The 23660-nt window shown below is 40.9% G+C and overlaps 1 protein-coding gene and 1 long non-coding RNA gene across 2 annotated transcripts in view; one reads left to right on the forward strand and one right to left on the reverse strand.

Moving 5' to 3' along the window:
* Positions 1-23660, forward strand: part of LOC308320344 — a 319513-nt gene that overhangs the window by 246081 nt on the left and 49772 nt on the right. The window lies entirely within an intron of this gene.
* Positions 7900-19017, reverse strand: LOC308319702 (regulator of G-protein signaling 5-like). The gene is made up of 5 exons (XM_080769846.1): positions 18873-19017; positions 17807-17920; positions 17357-17418; positions 12735-12901; positions 7900-11338 (listed from the first exon to the last, which is right to left on the reverse strand). Exons 1-5 carry the CDS (start codon positions 18914-18916, stop codon positions 11174-11176), a joined length of 552 nt encoding a protein of 183 aa, XP_080625972.1. The 5' UTR covers positions 18917-19017; the 3' UTR covers positions 7900-11173.

The following is a 23660-nucleotide window of genomic DNA, read 5'->3' on the forward strand; positions in this document are numbered from 1 at the left end:
ACAACAAGCAATTGTATGGCCGGTTATAGCAAGGGTGAGAGAGAATTACTTATGGCTGCCAGGAGAATGAGGCTGGCTGGCCACTGCCACAGATACCCAGGAGTCTATAGCTCCCAGCCAGCAAACTGGTGCTTTGGAGCCAACACTACACGTGTGTATCTGTCAGGAACTCACACAAACACACACAACCATTGTAAATATAAAGACCATACAGATTTCACAATTTGCCAAATTGTTTCTCATTGTATTGCCTGCTTTGTTCAACAAAAAAATCAATCACTCCGAGTTTGTTTAGGCCTACTTATAATGGTTCCACAATCCAACGTGCAATGTCAAATTAAGTTACTATACACAAGGAATAAAAGTCACAACCTAAAAAGAATGAGGTTTAAGAGTAGAAAATAAAATATCCAGCTATATAACCAAATATAACCATATGTTTAACTTGTCAACATGACGAAGAGTGGCACGTACTTGAGCTATTCGCATCCACAAGTCTTCATCACATGCCTATTTAAGGACAGTGTATTGTGATGCACAACCTCATATGCTTACTTTTATCCCTCCAATAAAATTGGTATAAATGTGCTTGTTTAATTCCGGCTCTTGTGTAAATCTGACTTTAACAGACGGAACGGGGACAAATATGCCTAAATATTTACACTTGCTCTTTCGGTGTGTTCGTCTGTTGCAGACGTTTCTTGAAACCGTCCGATGAGAAGGAGCCTGGATACAGGCTATATTTAGAGTCTGAATCAGTAATGCCTGATTTATACGTGCAGCGAGCAACGCATTGTGTCCTCAACAATCCTCCCTTCCTCTTGTCTATTCTCCTCTCCTTTTCTCGATTATATCAACCCCCCCTATTACAAGTAAAGTGGCTTGCTTTGTGAGTGACTATATAATCGTACTCTGTATTGTCCCTAATGATATTCATCTTCACAACACGTAGCACAGAAACATATAACACCAAGACAATACATAAGCATGTCCCCGCTGTACACACAACCATGAGTGAATTAATTAATGAATCGTTAATGTTGGTGCTTTACAATTACATGGTTAAATACATACTTAATTACAGTTGGTTTAGAGTTTAGAGTTTTATTAGGATCCCCATTAGCTGGTGCATAGCAGCAGCTAATCTTCCTGGGGTCCACACAGAACATACAAACATGACATTCGACTTGAATGATGACCGCGGTGACGCCGGTTGTTACATAAACAGAGGTGACACAGAAAAGGTGTATGCTGAAGCTTTATTATGCCTACCCTTTTATAAATGTAACTTAGTTACAGACCAAATAAAACTAAAAAAGACGAAAAGAAATAGGCCAGGCTTCACCTGGCAAAAACAAGAAAACAAAAAAATTACAAAACTAGAGAAACGGTTGGATGGCACTTAGGCCTATACCACCTTCTAATGAGAGTGCAACATCTGTCTTGGAAGAGCCACCCATCGACTAATCTAATATACGTCAACCTTCCCTGTGTTTCTTCACTAGTCCAAAGAAGAACACAGTTTGCCGGCCACTGCTATACAGAGCTGACAATGAGATTATATCTTGATCTTCCCTTCTTCTCTGGAGTCCTGCCTCAAAGCAGACCAGAGGTAGAAAACTGTCGTTCCCTGATGTCATCACTAGGGACACAGGCATCAGTAAGCAGGAACTGGGGGTGGCAATGAAGAACCAGGAAGTCTGGGGTGGCATTGTGAAATCCATGATCGGGAAGACACTTACTGTAGTTTACGCTTACAGTACACACCAACACAAGACAGACCAGACACATAAAGTAGGGGGTATGAGAAAACAGCCAACCCATAACACAAAGAATAGCCTATAGGGCTTACATGTTAAAAACACAAACGGGTGGGTTGAGAAGGAAAACTCGGAGTGGCCATTGAGGCGGGCTATACTATAGAATTGGGGCGGGCTATACTTAAGCTCACTAGACTGTATGCTCTTCCTGCCTTCCTTCTGCTTATGGTTCCTGGACGCACACTTTTATTCTCATTCTACAATAAATATTGGTTAAATCTATTCGTGAGTTATCTGACTGAATGATTATATACTCACAGCATGCCATTTGTCATTGAATTATAATACCCACATTGTCTACCACTGTAAAACATCAGGATAAATGTGATGCTTATGCAAAGTAGGTTTCTACAGTAGCTTAGATTGGTACTAGTGGCACATGGTGACCCATATTTGCCTAGGACTAATAAACAGATTTTTGGTTTACAAACATTGAGATAAACAGATCGCCAAAACCTGTTGTTTTGGGGGGCGTTGGTTTCTGTTCATTCAACCCTGTCTTGTGTGTTGGCTGGTGAGACACTCCTAGCTAGACATATACTTCACCCCGCACAGAACAGCTGACATACAAGCTCACATCACGTCGTGCATGTGACCATTGTGAGCTTGGAGGTCTGTTGTTCTCTGCACGCAACACCCGCATGCAAAGATCAGGTTTGAGGGGATACAGCAGGCTTGGTTGTCGTGATCGTTGGGGTCGCTCTCTCTGCAACTGGAGGTGGGATGTTTTTGCGCGACAGCTGCTTTGATCGCTAATTGTGTGCCCTTTTGAAAAGTTTAGTTTTTTAGTTTTAGTTTTTTAAGACGGGTACAGAGTAGACGTCTTGGGCACAAATTGGAATTAATTAACGTTGGTCTGCATGTTTTTTCTTTTCTTTTCTTCCCAGAACTGCTGAGGTGATTTTATCTCTGCATGTTCTCTTCCCTTTGTTGTGTGTGTCCTGACCTGTCCCTCCAGGCAGCATGCAGTAAGGTCTGCTCATTAAGCTTTATTAGAAGCTGCTGTGGGTCTAATGTGATCACACACAAAGGCTACCATGCAGGAAAGCACGTACTGTGGCACGGGGCGGCGGTGGCTCAGGGGCTATAGAGCGTCGCAGTCCCGCCCCCTTGCATGACCACGCCAGGCCCAGGAAATAATTCCCAATGCATTTTCCCCATAGACATTTCAAAAGGTATTTATTTAAAGAAGAAAAACCTGCCGTTTCTTTTCTTCTTTCTAATCATTTGTTAGGCCCAAAACATTGTGCTTATTAATTGTCATGATTTGTCACGACAAGAGTTGGCTTTGTGTGTGTGTGTGTGTGTGTGTGTGTGTGTGTGTGTGTGTGTGTGTGAGCATGTGCGTGCGTGTGTGAATGGATGAATGAAATGCACAATCTATGTAAAGCGCTTTGGATAAAGGTGCTATATAAATGCACCATTTACCACATGTACAGTATGTGGTAAATACATACACATACAGTATGTGCCTACTGTATGCTCACTCTTTCACACACAACTCACACTCATCATACTGTCTGCACTATGAACGGACACACGCACGTACGTACGCACGTACGTACGCACACTCTGGACTCTGGACAGTCTACACACTGTACAGCACTGGATGAGATGCGGGCTGCGTCTGGATGTCTGGTCTAGTGTCCGGCGGAGAGAACAGAGACACTGCAGGGTATCTGAAATGACTGGTATCTCTTAGGTGTGTTTCCGCCCTACCCTGTCCTATTATTCCTGTAACGTTATTGAAGCGTATTGTCTGGCAGATTCTAATCACACAGGTGGTGACTCATCGGTACATGCAGGCCCTTTGTCCATCCATCCATCCATATTCAACCGCTTATCCATAGTCTGGTCAGAACCACTTCAGGCCTATATGCATTTTGGCCATTTGACAATAGCCGATCTACAAGCTCACAATGTGTCGCAATGACGACGCATCGTGAGCTTGTAGATCGGCTATTTTCAAAATATTTGAAAACTTGAAATGGGACATTCTGCAGAGTATACTTTTGCTTTTGGTACTTGGAATTTGCCAATACTTTTGTACTTTTATTCAAGTACATTTTGAATTCCGGACTTTTACTTGTAACAGAGTATTTCTCAATTGCAGTATTGATACTTTTACTTAAGAAAAACATTTGAGTACTTTTGTCCACCACGGGCGACGTGCTGCGCACACAGCCTTCTAAAGCGTGAACATCCGTCACTGTCAGGACACTGCGTGCCCTGACGGGATCCCAAGGCCAACATTTTGCAGACCAGCTGGTGGGAGTTTTTTTTTTTGGCAGACATTTTTAACCTCCCTCAATCTCCCAGGCTCTGTGGTCCCCGCAGGCTTCCAAATGTCCACCTATATACGCCAAGCACTCCAAAGTGACATTCCTGAATGATTGCAGACCTGTCAGGCTCATCCCAAAGTCCCAAACGTCAGCAAATGCTACCTGTCGTGGCAATTTTCATATTGTCAAAACTGATCAATTGGACAAGAACGTAGTCATATAGGCTATGTTGTTCATGATGGACTACAGCTCAGCATTCAATACCAGCAAGGCTGAAAGGGATAGTTCACTTTAAAAATACTTTTGGTCATTTTATTAAGGCTTATGTGAACACCCCCAACAGCTGTTTTTAAGTTCCTTGATTCGGTATTTAGATATTTGATATTCATTTTAGCTGCCATTTTAGCTATACAAACCCATTGTAACTTCAAACTCCATTTTAACCATGATAGATTCATCGAAAACAACCGTCCTTTTTTCCCCACCGGTCCTCCCCTATAAGCCGATTTCAATATAATACGATGTGTATATATTTTTGATTTGATTTAGTTTCCTCCTCTCCTCCTCTCTGCCCCCTCGCCTTTCTCTCTTTCCTGGAAAACTACATGTTGGAGCTTGCACAAAAACACATTTCACCTATATTTAAACCGTGTCGATAAAACTGTTTCTGAAAGCACAAAGCCTTTATAAATAAGAAGTTGCCTATACAGTCTGTAGCTTTACTGGCAAAGCTTACGTGTCTAAAGGCGTGTCATGGTACAGAGCTGTACGTTTACCGTTTTTCCTGTAGAATACCAATTGACGCCGACAGCTAGTCAATATTAAAATATCAATGTCAAACAAAGGCCTTTTCTGCAAACGTCTGAAATGGATGGTTTTGATTAAAAAACAAAAAAGAAGCGCATGAGAACACATGGATACAATGTTATCAAAGTTTCTCAGAACATTCCTGTCTTTTAAGTGGAGCCAAACTCGTGTAGGATCTGATTTGAGTGGCGTCACAGAGCCTGCCCTACACAGTAGGGTACCCCTTTTATGATGCTTGAGCAAACATTAACAATACTCTATAATAAGTAATGGTCTCAAAACATCAACGCAGTCTAATTTTAGACGCTGCAGGCTGGGGAGCACAATTTGTTTTCCCTCCAAAATCTTAATGGGAATATTTATTTTTTGACAAACTAAGACTTCCGTTCCTGTGTGACTGTGCATTCTGCCCTCTCACTATAGTGTTGATTTTGACGGCAAATTTCTATTTGGTTTTAGTCACAATCCTTTGAATCAAATTCCATTTAGTCATAATAGTCTAGTTTTAGTTGACTAAATGTCAAGATTTTAGTCGAATAAATCTACAGTTGATTTCGTTGGCGGGCCTTGATGCCGGTATAATGCCTGATTTTACAGTTGGTTGCAGTTGCACTCTGAAAATAGCTGATCTACAAGCTCACAACTTGCCACAACGCATCGCAAAGAGGGTCCACCTTGTTCAATTCATCAAAACATTTAGTAAGTAAAGTACAAATACCTCAAAATTGTACTCAAGTACAGTAGGCCTACTGAGGACGGTGTGTCACATGTCCTTCAACTTGTGTGGCTCCTTATCTTCCAGTCACTGCTCTTCCAGTGCTCCCTCCGACCGGGAGGCATTCTTTTAAAAACATGTCTGCAGCTCCCTTTTGTTAATAGAGGGCTAATAGTGATTGTTGGCAGAGCGGAGCGCATAAATCAGTCCCCCAAACCCTCTCTGTGATGATGATGTTATCAGGTAATGCCGTCAGCCCTGTGTTCTCAGCTCAAATGAAAGATGGTATCTTCTTAGTTCATTTGGTAGAACAGGAGGGGTCATATTTCAGACTTAAAAGGGGAAAAAAGTGAGGGGATAAAAAAAGCTCTCACATGAGCCCCTCATAATTTTAGTAGGGATTAATAAAGTTCTATTATCCATCATATAGTCAAAATGTCTGCGTTAGCAATTCGTTTTTTTTGTGGACTTTTCCCTGTTTCAAAGTGTGCCAGTGAGGTTTGTTTGCAAGACCTGATTATCAGGCTGCAAGGTGGCTGGCCACACTGGAGAACATTGAAGATGGCACACGTAATACAAGCAATGCCCAGGACTCTCTGAAACTGGTATATAATCATTTAAGACACTACTTGAGGATGCAACACATACTGTAGCGACTGCTGTACTTTTTTGTAGCCCCAGTGTTTAGTATTATATGATCTTTTTTAATATTGCTCATCTATATTTCACCTTATGCAAAATTGTGTTATTTGTTGTGTTGTATGTGTGATGTTGTACTCAGGGCGTCCTTGCAAAAGAGAGCATGCTCTCAATGGTCTTCCCTGATTAAATAAAGGCAAAACAAATGTGTTATTTGCCTAACGAGACGTTTGTCAGAAATGCCATTACTTCCTTTGGGGACCTATAAAGGCCATGATCCTTCATCTATTTCTAGGATCTGTGGCAGTAATCCATGGATGCTAGTGTCTAACAGTGTTTGTGTTGACAACCACTCATGCAGCAGTACATCTGTTTCCCGTCTCACAGCTCTGACATTCTTTGCTCAGACTATACGGTGCAGTTGTTAAGCAGAGAGTTCGGCCTCATGGGCCATGGCTCGGTGGTCCGGGCACCTTGGCTGGTAGTCCAGTCTGGCAGTGTGCCGCGGGTTCGACTCCCGATCCCGACGGCCTTTGCTGCATGTCTTCCCCCCCATCTCTCTCGCCCATATCCTGTCGGCCTGCTGTCTGTCCCTCCGTAAAAATATATATAAAATAAAGGCGAAAGCCACAAAAGAAAACATTTAAAGCAGAAAGTTCACCCGCACGCTGCCCTGTTATATGAACTGTTCTGAGCCATGCGCCCGGTATAGTCCGTATCAGTGTGGTTGTTACATGTATTATATGAACTGTTCTGAGCCATGCGCCCGGTATAGTCCGTGTCAGTGTGGTTGCTATATGAACTGTTCTGAGCCATGCGCCCGGTATAGTCCGTATCAGTGTGGTTGCTATATGAACTGTTCTGAGCCATGCGCCCGGTATAGTCCGTATCAGTGTGGTTGCTACATGTATATCGGCAACACATCATTGTTCCTCTTTGGTCCGGGAATGTTTTGCCAGCAAAGTGAAACTGCGCTTTTTGTTAACTTTTGCACAAGAGAAAGGGGAAGCTTTTGGTCATGCTTCACACTCTGTTGTCAGACTCGTATGTCCTGCCTGCAACGTCACTGAATAAAAGTGTTTTGGTCCATCAAAGTGAGTTGGGAGCCCTTGCGTTCTTTCACTGTTGTCATGCTTCACACGACATCACAATAATATAACATAAATAATATATAACATATAATAAAGTAAGACGGAATTCAGTTGCCAGTGGATTCCTCGTGACTCACGTCAGTGCAACCATGACACTTGCAATTTCCCAGAATTGCACCTTTCTAGGTGTTGTTATATTGTTATATTTTCTTCAGCAGAACAATATACTATACATAGGCCTATAATAACCTGTGGCTGAGTGAGGAAAGAAATGATTTCCAGATGCGGAGTATAGATCTCCCTCTAATTGCTTTGGTTTGGTTACTGATTAACCTAAAACAAATAATCAAATTGCTGTGTACCTCAAATATTTAATCTGTGGGAATTAGGCAGGCATTTCAAATGTTTCGGGTAATCGTATGCCTTAACTGATGAAACAAATAGTTAATGTGTTTTGTATATCAATCTCATGATTGCTTGTGTAAAGATACATTAAAATTGATATTTGAGAAGAAAAAAAACAAAGTGACAATGGAGAGACTGAGTAGTTGTTGATGTTTCTTCTTTTATGACACTGAAAAGACATGTTTTTCCTCTATGGATGATCCTCACCGGTGCTCCATTTTGGAGAGTTACGGATTCCAATGCGGAATTTAAGCATAATTTAAGACACAAACACTTATTTTTGGTAGATATTTACATGTAAAAATAAATACATCTTCAGGAATTTTATGCATTTGTCTTTTATGTGGTTGACTACAAAACATACATGCAAAGGCTATATCAAATAATGTGTACCCACTACCTAGCATTGAATAAATCCTTATTGAGTTTCTTTTCCATTGTTGGTGATTATACTGACAGTGGGTTGCAGCACCAGAGTGGCTAATCTGTGCCAATGGGAACCCTCATCAATACCACCGCAAATTATAATCGGTAAAAAAATAAAAAATAAAGTTAAAGCATGGAACATGAACATGTCTGTCATTCAGATTTACTTAATATGTTTGGATGGTTGCGTAATACTGTACATTTAAAATGCACAGAATTTTGTAATAACTTTGTGACTTAGTTTTGTGGAGAGGTGATCAGTGGGGACAACTAAGATTTAAACATTATGCTAGATACGGTAGTAAATGAATATACTTGTTAATGAATGTGACAGATGCTTAATTATTAAAAAGCATGCAACAGTAAATATAATCACAACAAATTACAATTAGAACGGCTACATTTATAAGTGAGATTCTTTCATATTGCATGCCAACATTGAATGCACTCTTGGATCCATCTTTTTCATCTCAAATCGTTCAACGAAATAAGTAACGTAGTATTACAGTAGGTTATTAGTATAAGTCAATTGTGAAACAATCAAGTCACGTGACAACATAAACATTTGTAGCTATTTGTGTAATTATCATTTTTGTTATATAAGTAGCATTTATTGTTATTTTGGGGGATTAGCAAGGGTCCTTGTTGGTTGTAAGAGCAGAGTATATAATGTTATCTATAGGCCTTTTAGCACACTTTTAGTTTTAGTCATAGTCTCTTGAATAGTTTTCATTTAGTTTTAGTTACATTTTAGTCAACTGGAATGTCTTAGTGTTAGTCTAGTTTTAGTTGACTAAATGTACAGCTAATTTAGTCGAACAAAATGTATTTTGGCGGGCCTTGGTGCCGTCGTAAATGACAGTTTTTTTCACTTTCTGTCAGCATGCAACTAATTGTCTATAAGACAACTAATGTCGTATAGTGGATCTCTTGTCCACTAGTCCCTTCCTAACATTTTAGTCTAGTTTTTATTTGTTGACGAAATTGTCAGTATATTTAGCCTTAGTTTTAGTCATCATAGCTTAGTTTTCATTTAGTTTTCGTCAGTGGAAAAAGGTAGTCGACGGACATTTTTCATCTTAGTTTTAGTTGACGAAATCAACACTGGTTAACATCTGACAACGTTTGTCTAATCTGCTCTTCCTTAGTATCACTACATGTCCATACTGTAGAACAGGATTATATCTGGGTATTGCCTTCTTGAGTAACTACAAGGAAGGACTAGCATTATTAGGACTCAAATGGGAAAAGGGGGGAGAAATAACTTTCTGTAAATCCACTGCTGTGTTCACTTCTTATTCTGAGATTCCCTCCTGCTCGCTTTTCCCATCTCAGCAACTTGCAAATGTCGTGGTATAGCCAACAAGTCTAACCACTGCTCCAACTATGCACTACCAGTATACTGTTCCCAAGGAGAGAGAGTGTGTGTGTGTGTGTGTGTGTGTGTGTGTGTGTGTGTGTGTGTGTGCTCGTGCGTGCGCGAGAAGAACATCTATTTTCATTTTTATTAGTCTTTAGATATTAATATGGTGGTCATTGTTGGAAAAGTCTCAAGGCATCCATTACTTTCCCGTTGACTGCTTGAAAAGGTTTGTGTGAATGTAATACTGAGAGGATACAAAATATTTCCCCATCCGTTATCCCACGTACTGTACTGTACTGTACTGAAAATATTTCAAAATAAAAAATAATAAGATTTTTCGAGGTTTGTTTTTAAGAAAAAATCTACCAGCTCACAACGTGTCGCATCGTGACATGTTTTGAGCTTGTAGATCATCTCTTTTCACTATGTGTAATCTAGGGCTTAAGTAAAGTAATTAGTTCATGATGTGGACTAGTTTGGGAACCAGCCCCTATAGACTAGATGCTGTATGTGACTAAACTTTGGCTGTCATGGAAGGTCAGATAATACCAGTGGTTCTAAAACCTTTTCATGTCAAGGACCCCCCAAATCCACATTTATTAGGCCACGGACCCCCATAAGTAAGATGTTTACGTCTCTAGCAGTTATATTATAGGACCCCCAGCTTGACATGCATTGGACCCCCCATTTAATGGCATTTCTATCTCTGGGACTCCAATTTCAAATCACTGCTAATTTAACTGAGAGTGTACAAATGGAACCAAATGCACCCATTAGGGTCCACTTGGTTCCATTTGTACACACTCTGAGTTATTTGGTTCCTCTCTAATTTAGCTAGGGACCCCCTGTAACTCCTTGAAGTACCCCTAGGGGTCCCTGGACCCCACTTTGAGAACCAATGGGTTATACCACCCTCTCCAGAAACTCTAGAATGAAGCTTGCCTCATACGTCCCTCCTTGAGAAAGCTATACACAAAGTAGACTATGTCATTATCACTGCGTCTCCTGTCTGAAAAATACCCAATTGAATTTATGCTCCGTAATTTTTGGCATGTGACATTGCCTGCCATGCGGTGATGTAAGAATCCTAACTCTTCTTGTGTGTGCATATAATTAATAGGGATTACATTGTTGTCATTGCTAAAGTTGAAGGTTAACAAATTAAAATCATGTCATTTTTCAGTTAAACCTTTTTAATGGCCAATTTAAGGATTTTTTAAAAATACAATCTGGGAACCAGTTTCACAAACTGTGTGATGAAAACACTAAATACAGTAGAACATGGCCATAAGGGGTAAGAATTATTTAGTTGTTGTTTTCAAATTGTTTTAGCGTTCTACTGTAGATGTTGTCCCCTCAGGCATAACACTCAAGTGTGAATGGGTGGGGTGTTCCACTTCAATACTTATTTTCAGAGGTCATTTACAATACATTATACATTACTTCTGAAATGTAAATAGTGCATCCGAATCTTAATCTGGGACTAATGTTCCATGATATCTGTAATTTTGTTCAAATCACTTTTGTGTTTCTTTTTTTTGGTTTAGTTTTAGTTTTAGTTATGTGCATCACTGGTTGGTTGCTGGAACACACCACCCCAACACACGCAGCCCATTTGGGCTGGTTTAGTTGACCAGGAGCTCCTGATACTGCTCTGATCTAAGAAAGCGTCCGAAGGAGTCTTTCTCCATCAGGGCGAAGATCCTCTTCTGGGCAACGTCAAAGGTCTCATTGGAGAGGTTCACCAGGTTCCTGAGGGTCACGTCCTTAGTGACGTGGTCAATGTTCACCTATGCAGGTAGAGGGACAGGACAGGACAGGACAGGACAGGGCAGTTGGTCAACATGTGCAGTTAACTTGAATTCAAAAACAGTAGTTGAGAGGATCGGAGAGATGGAATTTAATGGGCACAGAAATGATAACGCTCATGACCAGAATGATTGGTGTTCACTACTGTATTATTGATGATGCTGAAGAGAAGAACGAGGGGCCTCACATAGTACATCATCATCAGTATATCATCATCATTGTCATCAGTATCACTGCAGCAATTGCCCTAATCCCAAACGAATTCATCTAAAAGTAATCCAAGAGGAAACTGTACGCTTTGCTCGTTGATTTAACGGATCAAAGTTAAATTTAGAAAGTTTGGCTTCCTTTGGAAAGGATGCTGACTTTAGAGTCAGTGCACTCAAGGGCATTTCAATCTTTTTTTCCCGTGAGTCATGATAATTCCTGAAAATGTTTATCCCTTCCTGTTTTACAGTGGCACCTTCCCCTCACGACACTCCCAGTCTCCCTCGAAGTCCTGCACTACCGTAAGTAAACTCGCTCTGGTCTCTCCAGCCGTCTCAGTGCAACATGTACAGTCTTTTATGAAGGACTTGCTGATTTAATGCCACAGAAAGTCGTTTTAAAAAGATCCATCAACAATGTGATAATCACGTCATGTATTTGTTACCACCTTGAGGCAATGTTCTGTAAATCCCTTACGCCGGGGCTCCACTGAGTATGAGTGTGTTTGACCGCATTAAAAAAAAGAGCCGGGCGAATGGGTGACGCCGTCCAAACGCAACGGTGGAGCACCCTTCGTTGATTAAAAAGGGAACATTCCCTGACGATGACGCAACGCTGTAGCTTCAGACTTACAGTAGATCCAGGAACACCTGAAACCACTTTATTTTCACTTTTTTGCACCGCTAGGGCTGTAGTCCAACACTGCCCAACACAGTGTTCCCAAACAAAAAGTCAAAGAAGGGCGTGAAGGACGCGGCAATGCCAGCCGGTTCGTTTGGATGTAAAAAGTCTTGTTTTTCACCTGGCAGTTACATGTGAAACTGACTGACATCATTCTGAATCCACTTTTTGGCAGCACATTTTAGTTTTAGTCAATGTCTCTTGAATAGTTTTAATTTAGTTTTAGTCACATTTTAGCCACCTGGAATATTGTAGTGTTAGTCTAGTTTTAGTCGAGTAAATATCATAAGATTTCGACTAAATCTACAGTTGATTTAGTCGACTAAAATGTATTTTGGTGAGCCGTGATGCCGTAATGACTGTTTTATCACTTGCTGAAAATAGCCGATAAATGTAGTTTTAATTTAGTTTCCATTTAGTTTCCGTCATTTCTCGTCATAGTTTTAGTCGACGAGAACAACACTGCACCGTTAAGTATACGTGTCTGACCTCTCTGGGTCCCTCAGTCTGGATGAAGTCCTCATAGATCTTCTTGGCCTTGGTGGCCATCTTCACTGGGTTCTTGGTCTTCTTGAACTCCTCACAGGCGACCCAGAACTCAATGTTCTCCTCACTGAACTCAGACTGCAGGAAGGTACGGAAGGCAGCCACTCCATCTAAGACAGAGATACAGTGGAGGGAGAGAGAGAGAGAGAGAGAGAGAGAGAGAGAGATAAGTGGGGGCAGGCCGTTGAGAGAGAAATATATACATAAGTGTAAACAGAGACAGATACTATAGAAGGAGTACATATATGGGGATGTTATGTTGCTATAGTAGAAACCGTCCTAGTGTTAACATTCTTTGTTTTCCAATCACGATAGGCCTAAGAGGTGTGAAATGAACACATCACTTACTTGGCAAGTTGTCTTAGTAATTTTGAATGTTATGAATGGAAAACAGCTGGCATTCTGTTTGCTGATATTGTCATTTTTATATATTTTTGCCTGGTTATGGAAAACAAAACAAGCAGGCATATGTTCTTGACTGACATGCTCCTCTCTCTCCTCTCCCCATTTGGTGTTTTAAACATTATGTTATAATTTAGCTATTGAAAAATATAGCAGATCTACAAGCGTGCCACTCGGTGGCGCGCTATGAGCCGCTATTTTGAAAAATCGTGAAAATATTTATTTCAGAAAACTGGAGGATTTAGAAGATTCTTTTTTAATTTTGAGGTCAGGCCTAAATGGGTTAAACATTGAACTCTTTGAGTACACCAGTTAGTCAACACTAAATCATAGACATGTGTCCAAATTTGACTAATTGGAAGGAGGGTCTGACCACTTAAACGCTATCCACTTAAAATGCACAGAGATTAAAGAGGTAAAAACCAAAATGCTAAAATAGAAAAAGTGCCCCTCGGGGCACAGGTCTCCATGCAGGGCAGGTCAGGTTGTGGCCTCCTGGTGGCGCTATAATAAGCCAATGTGAAAAGGGTGCCATTTCTTCTTATGCCTTGGATGGCAATTGGATGATTTGAGGCATTTTGTTCCAAAAATTTGTTTTTGCAAAAAATCCACCTGTTGGTGGCGCTATAACATGCCAATGTGAAAAGGGTGGGATATATTCCTCAGCCTAGTAGGAATATCTGTGAAAGATTTCACATAAATTGCACGCTGTGTTCATGATTTGAGGCTTTTTGTTCAAAACGGGCCAATCCTGCAAATTTTGAAAGCCAATGTTAGCCAATCAGGATGGAATATGAAATATCAGACAGATCTGTCTTGAGCACATGACTATAGAGATACTGTGTAACGATTTGCTGTATTTTTGCTGGAAAAAGCCGTTCTGGAAAATTTGGGGCAGAGGTTCATCGTTGGCATCTAGGGAGTGTTTGTGCAAAGTTTGGCATCGACCGGGTTAAAAAATAGTAGCTATAGACTACATATGACTGGAATTGTGTGTAAACGCGTGCCAATGGAGCATTGTAATGCAATACAATACCCACGACGTTTCCCATTGTCTGTAAAACACATGCTGATGATGATAAGCATTCTGTAACTGCTTCGGGCATTTATCTGTGATCTAGTTGTCTAGCTTGGTTCAAAATAGGACTGAGTAGTAACCGAGGGCAGCTCATTAAAACATGCCCATATATCCACTCAAAAACATACTCAGCCACTGTGTGTGTGTGTGTGTGTGTGTGTGTGTGTGTGTGTGTGTGTGTGTGTGTGTGTGTGTGTGTGTCAATTGAATTGAATTGAATTAAATTGTGTGTGTGTGAGTGAGAATGTGACTAACAACGTCTCTTCTCACTCAAGTGGTGGTTCTTCTCACAATTTGAGTGGTTACCTCGCTTCCCCTCCATTGCTATGGATACCAAGTAACTATGAAACTTACTTGCGACAGCAAGGCAAGCATTCTGCGACAATTCTGAGTAAAATGCTTTGCTAATGCAAATTTTTGTCTCTGTGAAGTGACCAGTGTCACTGGCGTCAGAACCATGCGAAAGTACACAGTTTGGTCCCACGCACATGACCACCTGGCACTTCTTAATGTTACAAGAACACAAAAACATCCTCTTCTCCTTAGAAGAGGTTGTTTGTATATATACGTGCACACTACAGACACACATGAAATGTCTGTCTGTCTGTCTGTCTGCCAAGAAGTAGCCACGTGTTCTGAGCTTGTAGATCGGCTTTTCACCGAATGCTCGCTTTGACGTCGGCCGCTGTCTCGTGTACTGCACTGTAATAACTCCACTGACTGTATGCTCAGCACTGTTTACGCAAGTCTATCGCCAGAGAAGAAACGTTACCGTCGTTTGTTCCTGAAAAACTATTGGCATTTAGTTTTATTCTATATTTTTTCCTTTTTAGAGTTATTTGCATTAATAATGAATCGATCAATTAGTGTTAATACCAGACCTTACCAATACTGTATGTACTTGACACACTATAACATATACACATGGATGGGTGTTGAATTGTTCTTTATTAGAGCATTCCAATAATACTCACTGCATAATTCTACAACAGCAAGTATAGCCTACTGTATCAGCCTGAAAAAGAAGGGTAACACTGGAAATATATGATGAAACTATTGTTGGACAATATACTGTATGGTACATTATGTAGCATAGCAATATTGTATATAACTATCCACTTCTTTGTTTGTATTTCCAGATGTGAGACACACATCTTAGCGTCCCATATGCATTAAGAATGGACATGAGTACACATGAAGAACAATGTAATGTAAAGACTGAAAGTGGTAATGCATCATGCTGTGAGAAGCCTTTAGATGTTACCACAACACACACAATGTCTGTGGTAAAGATACACACAAAATGAATGCACACTTCCAAGTGGCCATGCATAATTATAAGCTCAAATGAATCAATGGACGCTTTCAAGTGGCCATGCATAATTATAAGCTCAAATGAATGCACGCTTTCAAGTGGCCACGCTTTCAAGTACCTATTGCTTTCCTAGAAGCAAGCCCCGGGGGCTTCTAGGAAAGCAATAAGGAGGACGGCTGCCCCCTCTATTTCCCAGTGCCGTAAGCCGTTCACCTGCTGGGCACTGGTATCATCAGTAGTAGAATTTGGACATTTCTGTAACCTTTACATCCACGTTAGTATAGGTAATAGTAAATTGGTAAATGGTGCATTTATATAGCGCCTTTATCCAAGGCGCTTTACATAGATTGTGTATCAATTCACCCATTCACGCACACATTCTTACACCGATGGCGCTGGGAACCATGCAAGGCACCAACCAGCACATCAGGAGCAATTTGGGGTTCAGTGTTTTGCTCAGGGACACTTCGACACTCTGGTGGAGCCCGGGTTCGACCTGGCAACCTCTACCCCTGGCGGCTTTTTTAACAGCCTACAGCTGCAATACAATACATGGATGGTGTAACAGAGAACTCACTTTCACATGCTATGCCAAATTAGCATATCCAGTTTAAGAAATTAGACCATGTCAACTGTATATATTTTTACTGGTCCCTATCATCTGGAATCAAGTTTGTTTAGACACACAGACGTTATTAAAGGGAGCGTGTTGTAGCGGAGAGTTTACGCATACCAATTGGAAGAGTTCACGATCAATCCCACTTGCTCTGGGGTCTTTCTGTGTGCTTTCCGACACAGGTGTAAACACCAGAGCCGGTGTCTGGTCTCTGGCATACACAGGCTCTTGTTTCCCAAGGTTTAACTCCTATATGTTTCTCCTAATGACCAATGCTCCCATGGGACTGCGTACCGTAGCTACTATATATAGTGCTGTTTTTATACAAGGGCTAATTCCTGCCAAGCAAGCATTACAGTGCATTAGTAAATCAAACAGACATTTCAGCGCCACTTTATGAGCTTGTAATGCATACCTAGCCATGTGTACGTATGTGTGAATAATGTCTTAGGTTGCCGCGGTAACAAGTGATGACTGGGAAGGTGATTAAACCCTTATGTGCATATATATATATGTGTACAACTTTGATAAATAACTATTGAGAGACTGTAGATCGTTTATCAAAGTCAAAACACTATTCTTTCTTGTGATTTGGTTACTTCATGTGATGCCATCACCACTTGGCTAATTATAGCTGCTTCACAGGACGTCATACGATAATACAACTTAAGGGCCTTTTTATTTTATTTTTTATTTTGTTACGTTGGAAAATCTTTGTGGACAAAGTACAAGACATTGGCTACAGACTGAAGATACACCGCTCAGCAGTGCACCATATGGCAGCGACAGATTAAAAAGAAGAAAACCTGGTGATTTAATTGGTGCATCCAGGTGTCAGCTATTAATGCCTGTGTACTTCGAGCCTCACTATGTGACTGTGCCTGTCTTCCATTGGTTGTAACATGTGACCCTTTAATGTAATTATTGATTTTGGAATACCACAATTTATATGACATTCATCACACAAAAGCAAGGAACACGTTTTTCCAACCTCAACATGCGCTTGCTTAAAAGTTTTATACGCTTACGCGCATACATTTGTAAGTAAATATACGCTTGTGTGTGTGTGTGTGTGTGTGTGTGTGTGTGTGTGTGTGTGTGTGTGTGTGTGTGTGTGTGTGTGTGCAGTACAGTACAGTATCCGTCAAACTTACAGTTGTGGGACAAAACCATGTCCAGTGACTCGCGCCATTGAGCAGCCTCCTCAGCGGTAGGTCTAGGAACATAAAATCGAGAACAGTTGGCATTAGAAGTTACATTTTGTATACTCACTTAGCAAAGTGAGTGCAATGTGACAAATGCTAAAAGTAGAACACAGTATGAAAACCTCAAAGATAGATGACCACATAGCTGTTCATATAGTGTGCAATGTGCATTGTATACCATACAATAAAATGTATATATATTGTTATAAATCAATGTATTTTGACCCGAGTCATTCAGAAGACCAAGATACCACCTTGGTAATCTGTAACCATACAAAGTGTTCAGTGCCTGTGGAGTGTGAATGGGAAGATGCTGTTTCAAACCATTGATCTCCACATAACATCATTTAAAGTTGAGGTTCCTTGTCCGCACAGAGGAGATGAAAGTACAGTACTTACTTCAGAAGCTTTTCTGGCTTCTTCTCGGTTTTTTCCGGGTAGGGGATGATCAGGTCAATGGCATTCTCTGGCTTCTGAAGAAAAACTCCCAGTTTACTCTTAATCTCTTTAGCCCTGGGAAATAGAAGACAAGATACCATGGTGACTCTTGCATGACGCAGTCTTTGTTTCTTCAGTGAATCGGTCCTACGAAATGCTCAAAGTGAGGGGAGAGAAATACAGTATGTAGAGTTTGAACAAAAAGTCATGTTAAATTTGTCACAGAATAAAGCATTTATATGAAATAACGTAGTTTAGTTTTGAAAGTTGAAGGAACAAGGTAAACAGTATAGTGGCGAATCTTAAATGATTGGGCCAGTAGTGGGGCCAGTAGTTAGGGGCTTATCTGCCTTTATTCATAGTAGCCTACAGTGGACTGAGTGAAGACATGAAAGGAAACTCAGAGAGTGACAAAAAGGAATGGAACCCTGTCAGGCTGCAACAGAGCCGTGCCATAACCGCTAGGCCATTGACGCTTCGTAATGTATGGTTATTTTATGTTCAACATGTAGAACAAATCTGCAACATTTTACATTTATAGTATTATTATTATCATAGTATAATTATATTTATGATATTATTTATTATGCGAAACATGTTCACGAGTCAAATGTAAAATTGTTCGTTATTTGATGTTTTTGTTAAATAATTTAGTACTGTGTATGTAGAATGATACACATTTCATCACAACTGAAATTTTAAAAATTATCAAAAAAAGAAAGAAAACTAAATACAATGAGAACCCTTTGGAAATAAGAGTATGAAATCCATACCCATTGAATTACTCATTTTGTGCAACATGTCGTTTTATTAATTGACTCTATTATTTTGTCTTTCATAAAAAAATGAAATAGTAAGGATCATTTCAAAACAAGGTTAGTCAATATAATAACATTCATGGGATAAACATAATGGAGTAAAAATATCAACACATATTAAAGAGTGGTCCAACAAACCCACAGTAATACACCCATATAAGCATACAGTATGTAATAAAAAACAGCAATACATGAAGGACATAGCTCACCTTTCCAGGCATGCCGGGCGCAAGGCTGCTAATCCTCTACACATTATCCAACGCGCTCAGTTCCAAAGTTTAGTGAGAAATCCAAAAATGCGAATCCGAAACAAAGTGCTTGTCTCAGTCTGTCTCCTTATAGTTCTGAGAGGGGCTTCCAGCAGTATATATACATACAGACGCCCTTTGGGCTCTGGGCCAACCGCTAAACCAATCAGATTAGGATCGCTGCTGTGTTGTAGCCACAAACAGCTGTGGATGCTGAGTTTGTGGTTGGGAAGGAAGGGCTTAACAACTGGTCTAGGAACATTGTGGGATACGGACTAAATGCATTTAGTAAGTACTGTACTTTGTTGTACAAGTTTGAGGCATTTGTACATGAGTATTTCCAATGTCTAATGCTTTTACTTCTACTCCACTACAATTATTTGAAAGCTTTAGTTACTATAGTAGCTAAATCAGCAATGGTTTTTATAAACATGCATACATTACAAAGACGTACAAAAAGGGAACAAAAAAGAAAAGGAAAAAAAGATAGAATCAACAAAATGCCAGCAAATAGTAATACAGAAAAAAGTAGCAGTCACGTATTTGATTTGGATTATTATTAAAAAATAACATATAGGTACACATTTCGGGCATTTGATCTACAAGCTCACACTGCGTCACGACGCGTCGCACTGTGAGCTTGTAGATCTGCTATTTTCTAAAGATTATTTGTACTTTTACTCAAGTTCATGTTGAATTCCAGACTTTCACTTGTAACAGAGTATTTCTATATTGCAATGCTGATACCTTTTACTTATGTACAAACTTTGAGTACCTTCTCCACCACTGCTTAGTAAGCGCTTTCGGTAACTGAGAGGAGGTGTTAACCAAAGTGTTTGATTTGGGATCAGAGTTGTGGTTATAACACTATTTAATTCATATATAGGACATGATGACAATAATATTATTGGCCCTTGTAGAAGTGTCAAGGAGTAAACTGTTCTGTTAAATGCTGCAAAATATTACTTAACTCTCTGGAGATTTAATTCAAGACATGGCATTTAGTTAAAAACACACATATATACATTGCAGTCCACTCCAGAACCGTCTTGATATAATCCAATGATCAATAGTTACAGTATGGCCATCATAGAGACAAGGACACGTGGCATCTAATTTGAACACAACTTCATCTTTAGAAAATGACACGTGTTTAAATAATGTACAATGTAAGGCCGATTCACGAACATATAGTTATTTGGGTAGCAGTATGTTCTTAAATGTGAGTGGTGTGTTCTGTTGGCAGAAACCATCAAGGAGAGTTTAGTTTAGTTCTTGGCATATAGCCTAAGTGCACCTCATCATGTAGGCTGTAATAACCTGCCAACAGTATATAAACTCGAAAGTTGGCACTCCGTGCATACCTCCGTGAATCCTATATACAGTAATCGTCAAGATATGCCTACATATGTCGGATAGTTTACCTGCACTACAGTATACTGTACGTATAGTATGCTCAGTGGCCAAAAGTGAGCAGCCTAGCACTCCCATGTTGTGTCATGTGGAACTGTTCAGAAGTTATACAGTATGTATTTTTTATGATAAATCACACCCTCTGCATTGCAGGGGGTGTAATTTGATTGCTCAAAGGGTGTGTTGCAGAGTCTGCAACACACCCTTTGAGCAATCAAATTACCGTAGTTATACGTTAATCACTTCTCCCGTGCCCCATTCTTACCACAACATTTTATATGAAATATAGCTGCAAGCTATACCTTAAGACGGGAACAAATTTGTGCCTTGTATACCGTAAGTCTCCAGAACTCTACGGGAGAGATGGAACACCATTCAATGGTCATTTCCTCTCATGTCCATCATTTTGATGATGGTGGTGGAGAGCAGGTGTGCAATTGGGTTGAGATCTGGTGCCTGCGAAGGCTATAGCGTACTGTATGATTCACATCAATTTCATATTGATCAAATCATTCCGTATATATGATCGTGGGCCTGTAGGTGAGGGCATTGTCATCCTGTAAGAGACGCCGCTCCCATGAGGATAGAACATTCACCCAAACCATGCCAGGAAAATGCCCCAACAACGTAACCCCCTCCCCATATATATAGGGCAGTGGTGCATGCATGGGAAGCCTGAGGAACTGCCCTACCAGTTTTTTTTATTAAGCTTGAGCAGATACAGGCAATGGGAAAAATACATTCAAAGAGACTATCAATCTGCAGCTACTCAGTCAGGCGTACAGTATGTGTAAACTGAATGTTGGATGAATGACAGTCCTTGAGCTTTGTGGGATTACAGTCACATACTGAGGAGGTGTTTGTTCAGCCTCTTCTTGAAGGCGTGAACACTGCTAAATGTAATGTCTCCAGCAACCACAGGGGGAAGGCTGTTCCATGTCCTTATAGTAGAGTGGAGAAAGCTCCTATCAAGGCATTTGGTGTTTGACTTGGGGGTTTCCAAGGCGTGGCTTGGTAGTACTCTCCGGGTGATTCGACTTGAGGTAGTAGTGCTTTGAGGTCCACTGACCTCCTGCCAACCAAATTTTGGTTGGCAAATGTGGAAGTGCAACCGAGCGCTCAATGTTAAAGCCCAGCTGCACGGGGTTTCCTCGTCATGAATCCACGGGTCCGCCTGCATGTCACGCTCTAACCAGTAGGGCCGAGTGCTTCAACATTGGAGAGCCTCCCTGGAGGCTTGACTCTCTGGCTAGTCTGAGTGCTGCTACAGTGATTAATGGGCCGTTGCCCTATGGCGGCCCATGCATGCTTGATCGATCCCAACCGCCACTGCCCTACAGTGAGGGCGTTATGTTGTGGCTGGGTGCATGGTGGGCATATATTCCCCCTAGTGATGCACCGAATATTCGGCAGCAGAAAATATTCGGCAGAAAATGGCTAAAAATGCATTTTCGGCCTATTCGGTTTCGGCCCGAATAGGCAGAAATATATCGCCGAATAGTGTATGCAATTCATAGTGTACATTCAAAAGAGCTGAATAAATGTTTTATGGACCCTTAATAGTGATTATTATTTAAGTTGCCATAAATCAGGTAGCTTTAAGGTACGGCCATGACAGCAATGGTAGGAAAAAAGATTATTATTAATCATATTCGGATATTCGGATATTCGGATATTCTGTATTCGGTTTCGGCCAAGAAGTTCCCTTTCGGTGCATCCCTATCCCCCCCCCTGTCTAGTATTTCTTATTATTTCAGTACACTGCCAACAATGACATGTGTTGAATGTGTGTTCTTGCTCCTGGACTGTTTTTTTTTGGAGTTGGACTATTGGGGGAAATTTCAGTAGCCTGTTTTTGTTATTTGCACTCTGCCGTGCTGACGTTTGTTTCAATCAGACTGTCTGCAAATATTATTCATGATGAATCACGATGGACGACACTAGCCATGCTTGAACTGGATTGGTTCTCATCAGTGTATAAGTGCTCTATGCAGTCTTAACGTCTGTGCATCGTCTCCCTCTGTCTCTTTGTTTGGGCTAATATTTGTTTATACTTGTGTCATGCATGCACCAAATCAGCACACAAATGTGGATGCTATATACTTGAGGAAGGACACAATCAGAAATGACTACACGAGAGGATCAGCCCAGGTCAGAAGGTTTTTGGGGCTAAACCAAGCGCATCCACGTCTGAAACGGTCGAGAAATGACAGAGTTACCATGTGGGGGTCCCTGGGGGGTCCGTATGGGGGTCCCCCGGAACATCCAGAGCCCCAGGAACGGCCCAGGGCTCGTACTGTAGTGTACCCTGTGCCACTTTACTCTGCTTTTCGTGCTCGGACATACAGACACAGAGACAGACATACAGACATTAGGACATACGGACGGACGGACATAGCTCCGTAATGGAGCGGAGGCACCGCTCAAAAACAAAGCATTGTGCTGTTGAGTTTTTTTCTTTTAAAAACCTTGTGATACCGATATATAGGAACTTAAAATACAGTTACTCCGTTGTTTCCACTGATCCATCTGACCCTTTAACAGTGGTCAGGTGGGTCGGTCGGGCCACAGACACTTTTGAGATTTCCAAGTGCGCCCCTGATCCTGTATGTTTGTTTGTTTGCTTGGTCGTAGCAGCGGGACAAAAGCCAAAGTACAAGTCATGCATATACAACGTCACACAGGAGTTTGTTTTCATTATGCTGAATTACTGGAAGCGCGAGGTCAGGAAGAGAAAGCCCTCTGAGTGGATGTGTGCTCAGGCGCCTGGCATTTGCATTGAGTACTGTTCAAATAAACTGGGAGCAGTTGGCAGCCGGGGCACTGTGTTTACCCCACTGACAGCTCGCCACCTCAGAAAGGGAGTCGGCAGCTGAAAGCACAACTAACATAATAAAAGACCTAATGGTCTCCAGTATATGCTGTCATCATCGCTGTCATACAGTATGGATGGATTCATAATGGAGAGATGTATAACGTGTTATACAACCATGGGTGACCATTTGGATGGTCGTTTCCACCAAAAAAGCGTTCACATCAACCTCAAATTCTGTGTTTTTATGTACTGTGCATATTATCCTCTCATGCCATAGTCGGAAGATTACATAAAAGCAAAAACGGCCACTGTGTGAACATTGTCACATAACGGGTATTTGCAGTATGCCACTATTGTTTGTTGTCCGAGTGCAATAACAGGTGGTATTGGCCATAATCGCTCTCTTTCAGGGGAGAAAATAAAACAAACACTTTTAGCCAAGCAGGAAGGCAAAACGTAATCTCTGCCTGACATTATTCGAGAAATGCCAATGAACACTGATGGTAGACTATAATCTCTCT

This window comes from Protomyctophum bolini, assembly GCF_963924005.1.
Source record: "Protomyctophum bolini genome assembly, chromosome: 8".
NCBI classification, from domain to species: Eukaryota; Metazoa; Chordata; class Actinopteri; order Myctophiformes; family Myctophidae; genus Protomyctophum; species Protomyctophum bolini.

Excerpts from the sequence above, each read along its gene's own strand:
- LOC308319702 (XM_080769846.1), bottom strand. The coding sequence starts at position 18,916 with ATGTGTAGAGGATTAGCAGCCTTGCGCCCGGCATGCCTGGAAAG. Across the intron at positions 17,921-18,872 it reads CGCCCGGCATGCCTGGAAAG|GGCTAAAGAGATTAAGAGTA; the intron begins GTGAGCTATGTC and ends TCTATTTCCCAG. Across the intron at positions 17,419-17,806 it reads AAGCCAGAAAAGCTTCTGAA|ACCTACCGCTGAGGAGGCTG; the intron begins GTAAGTACTGTA and ends TTATGTTCCTAG.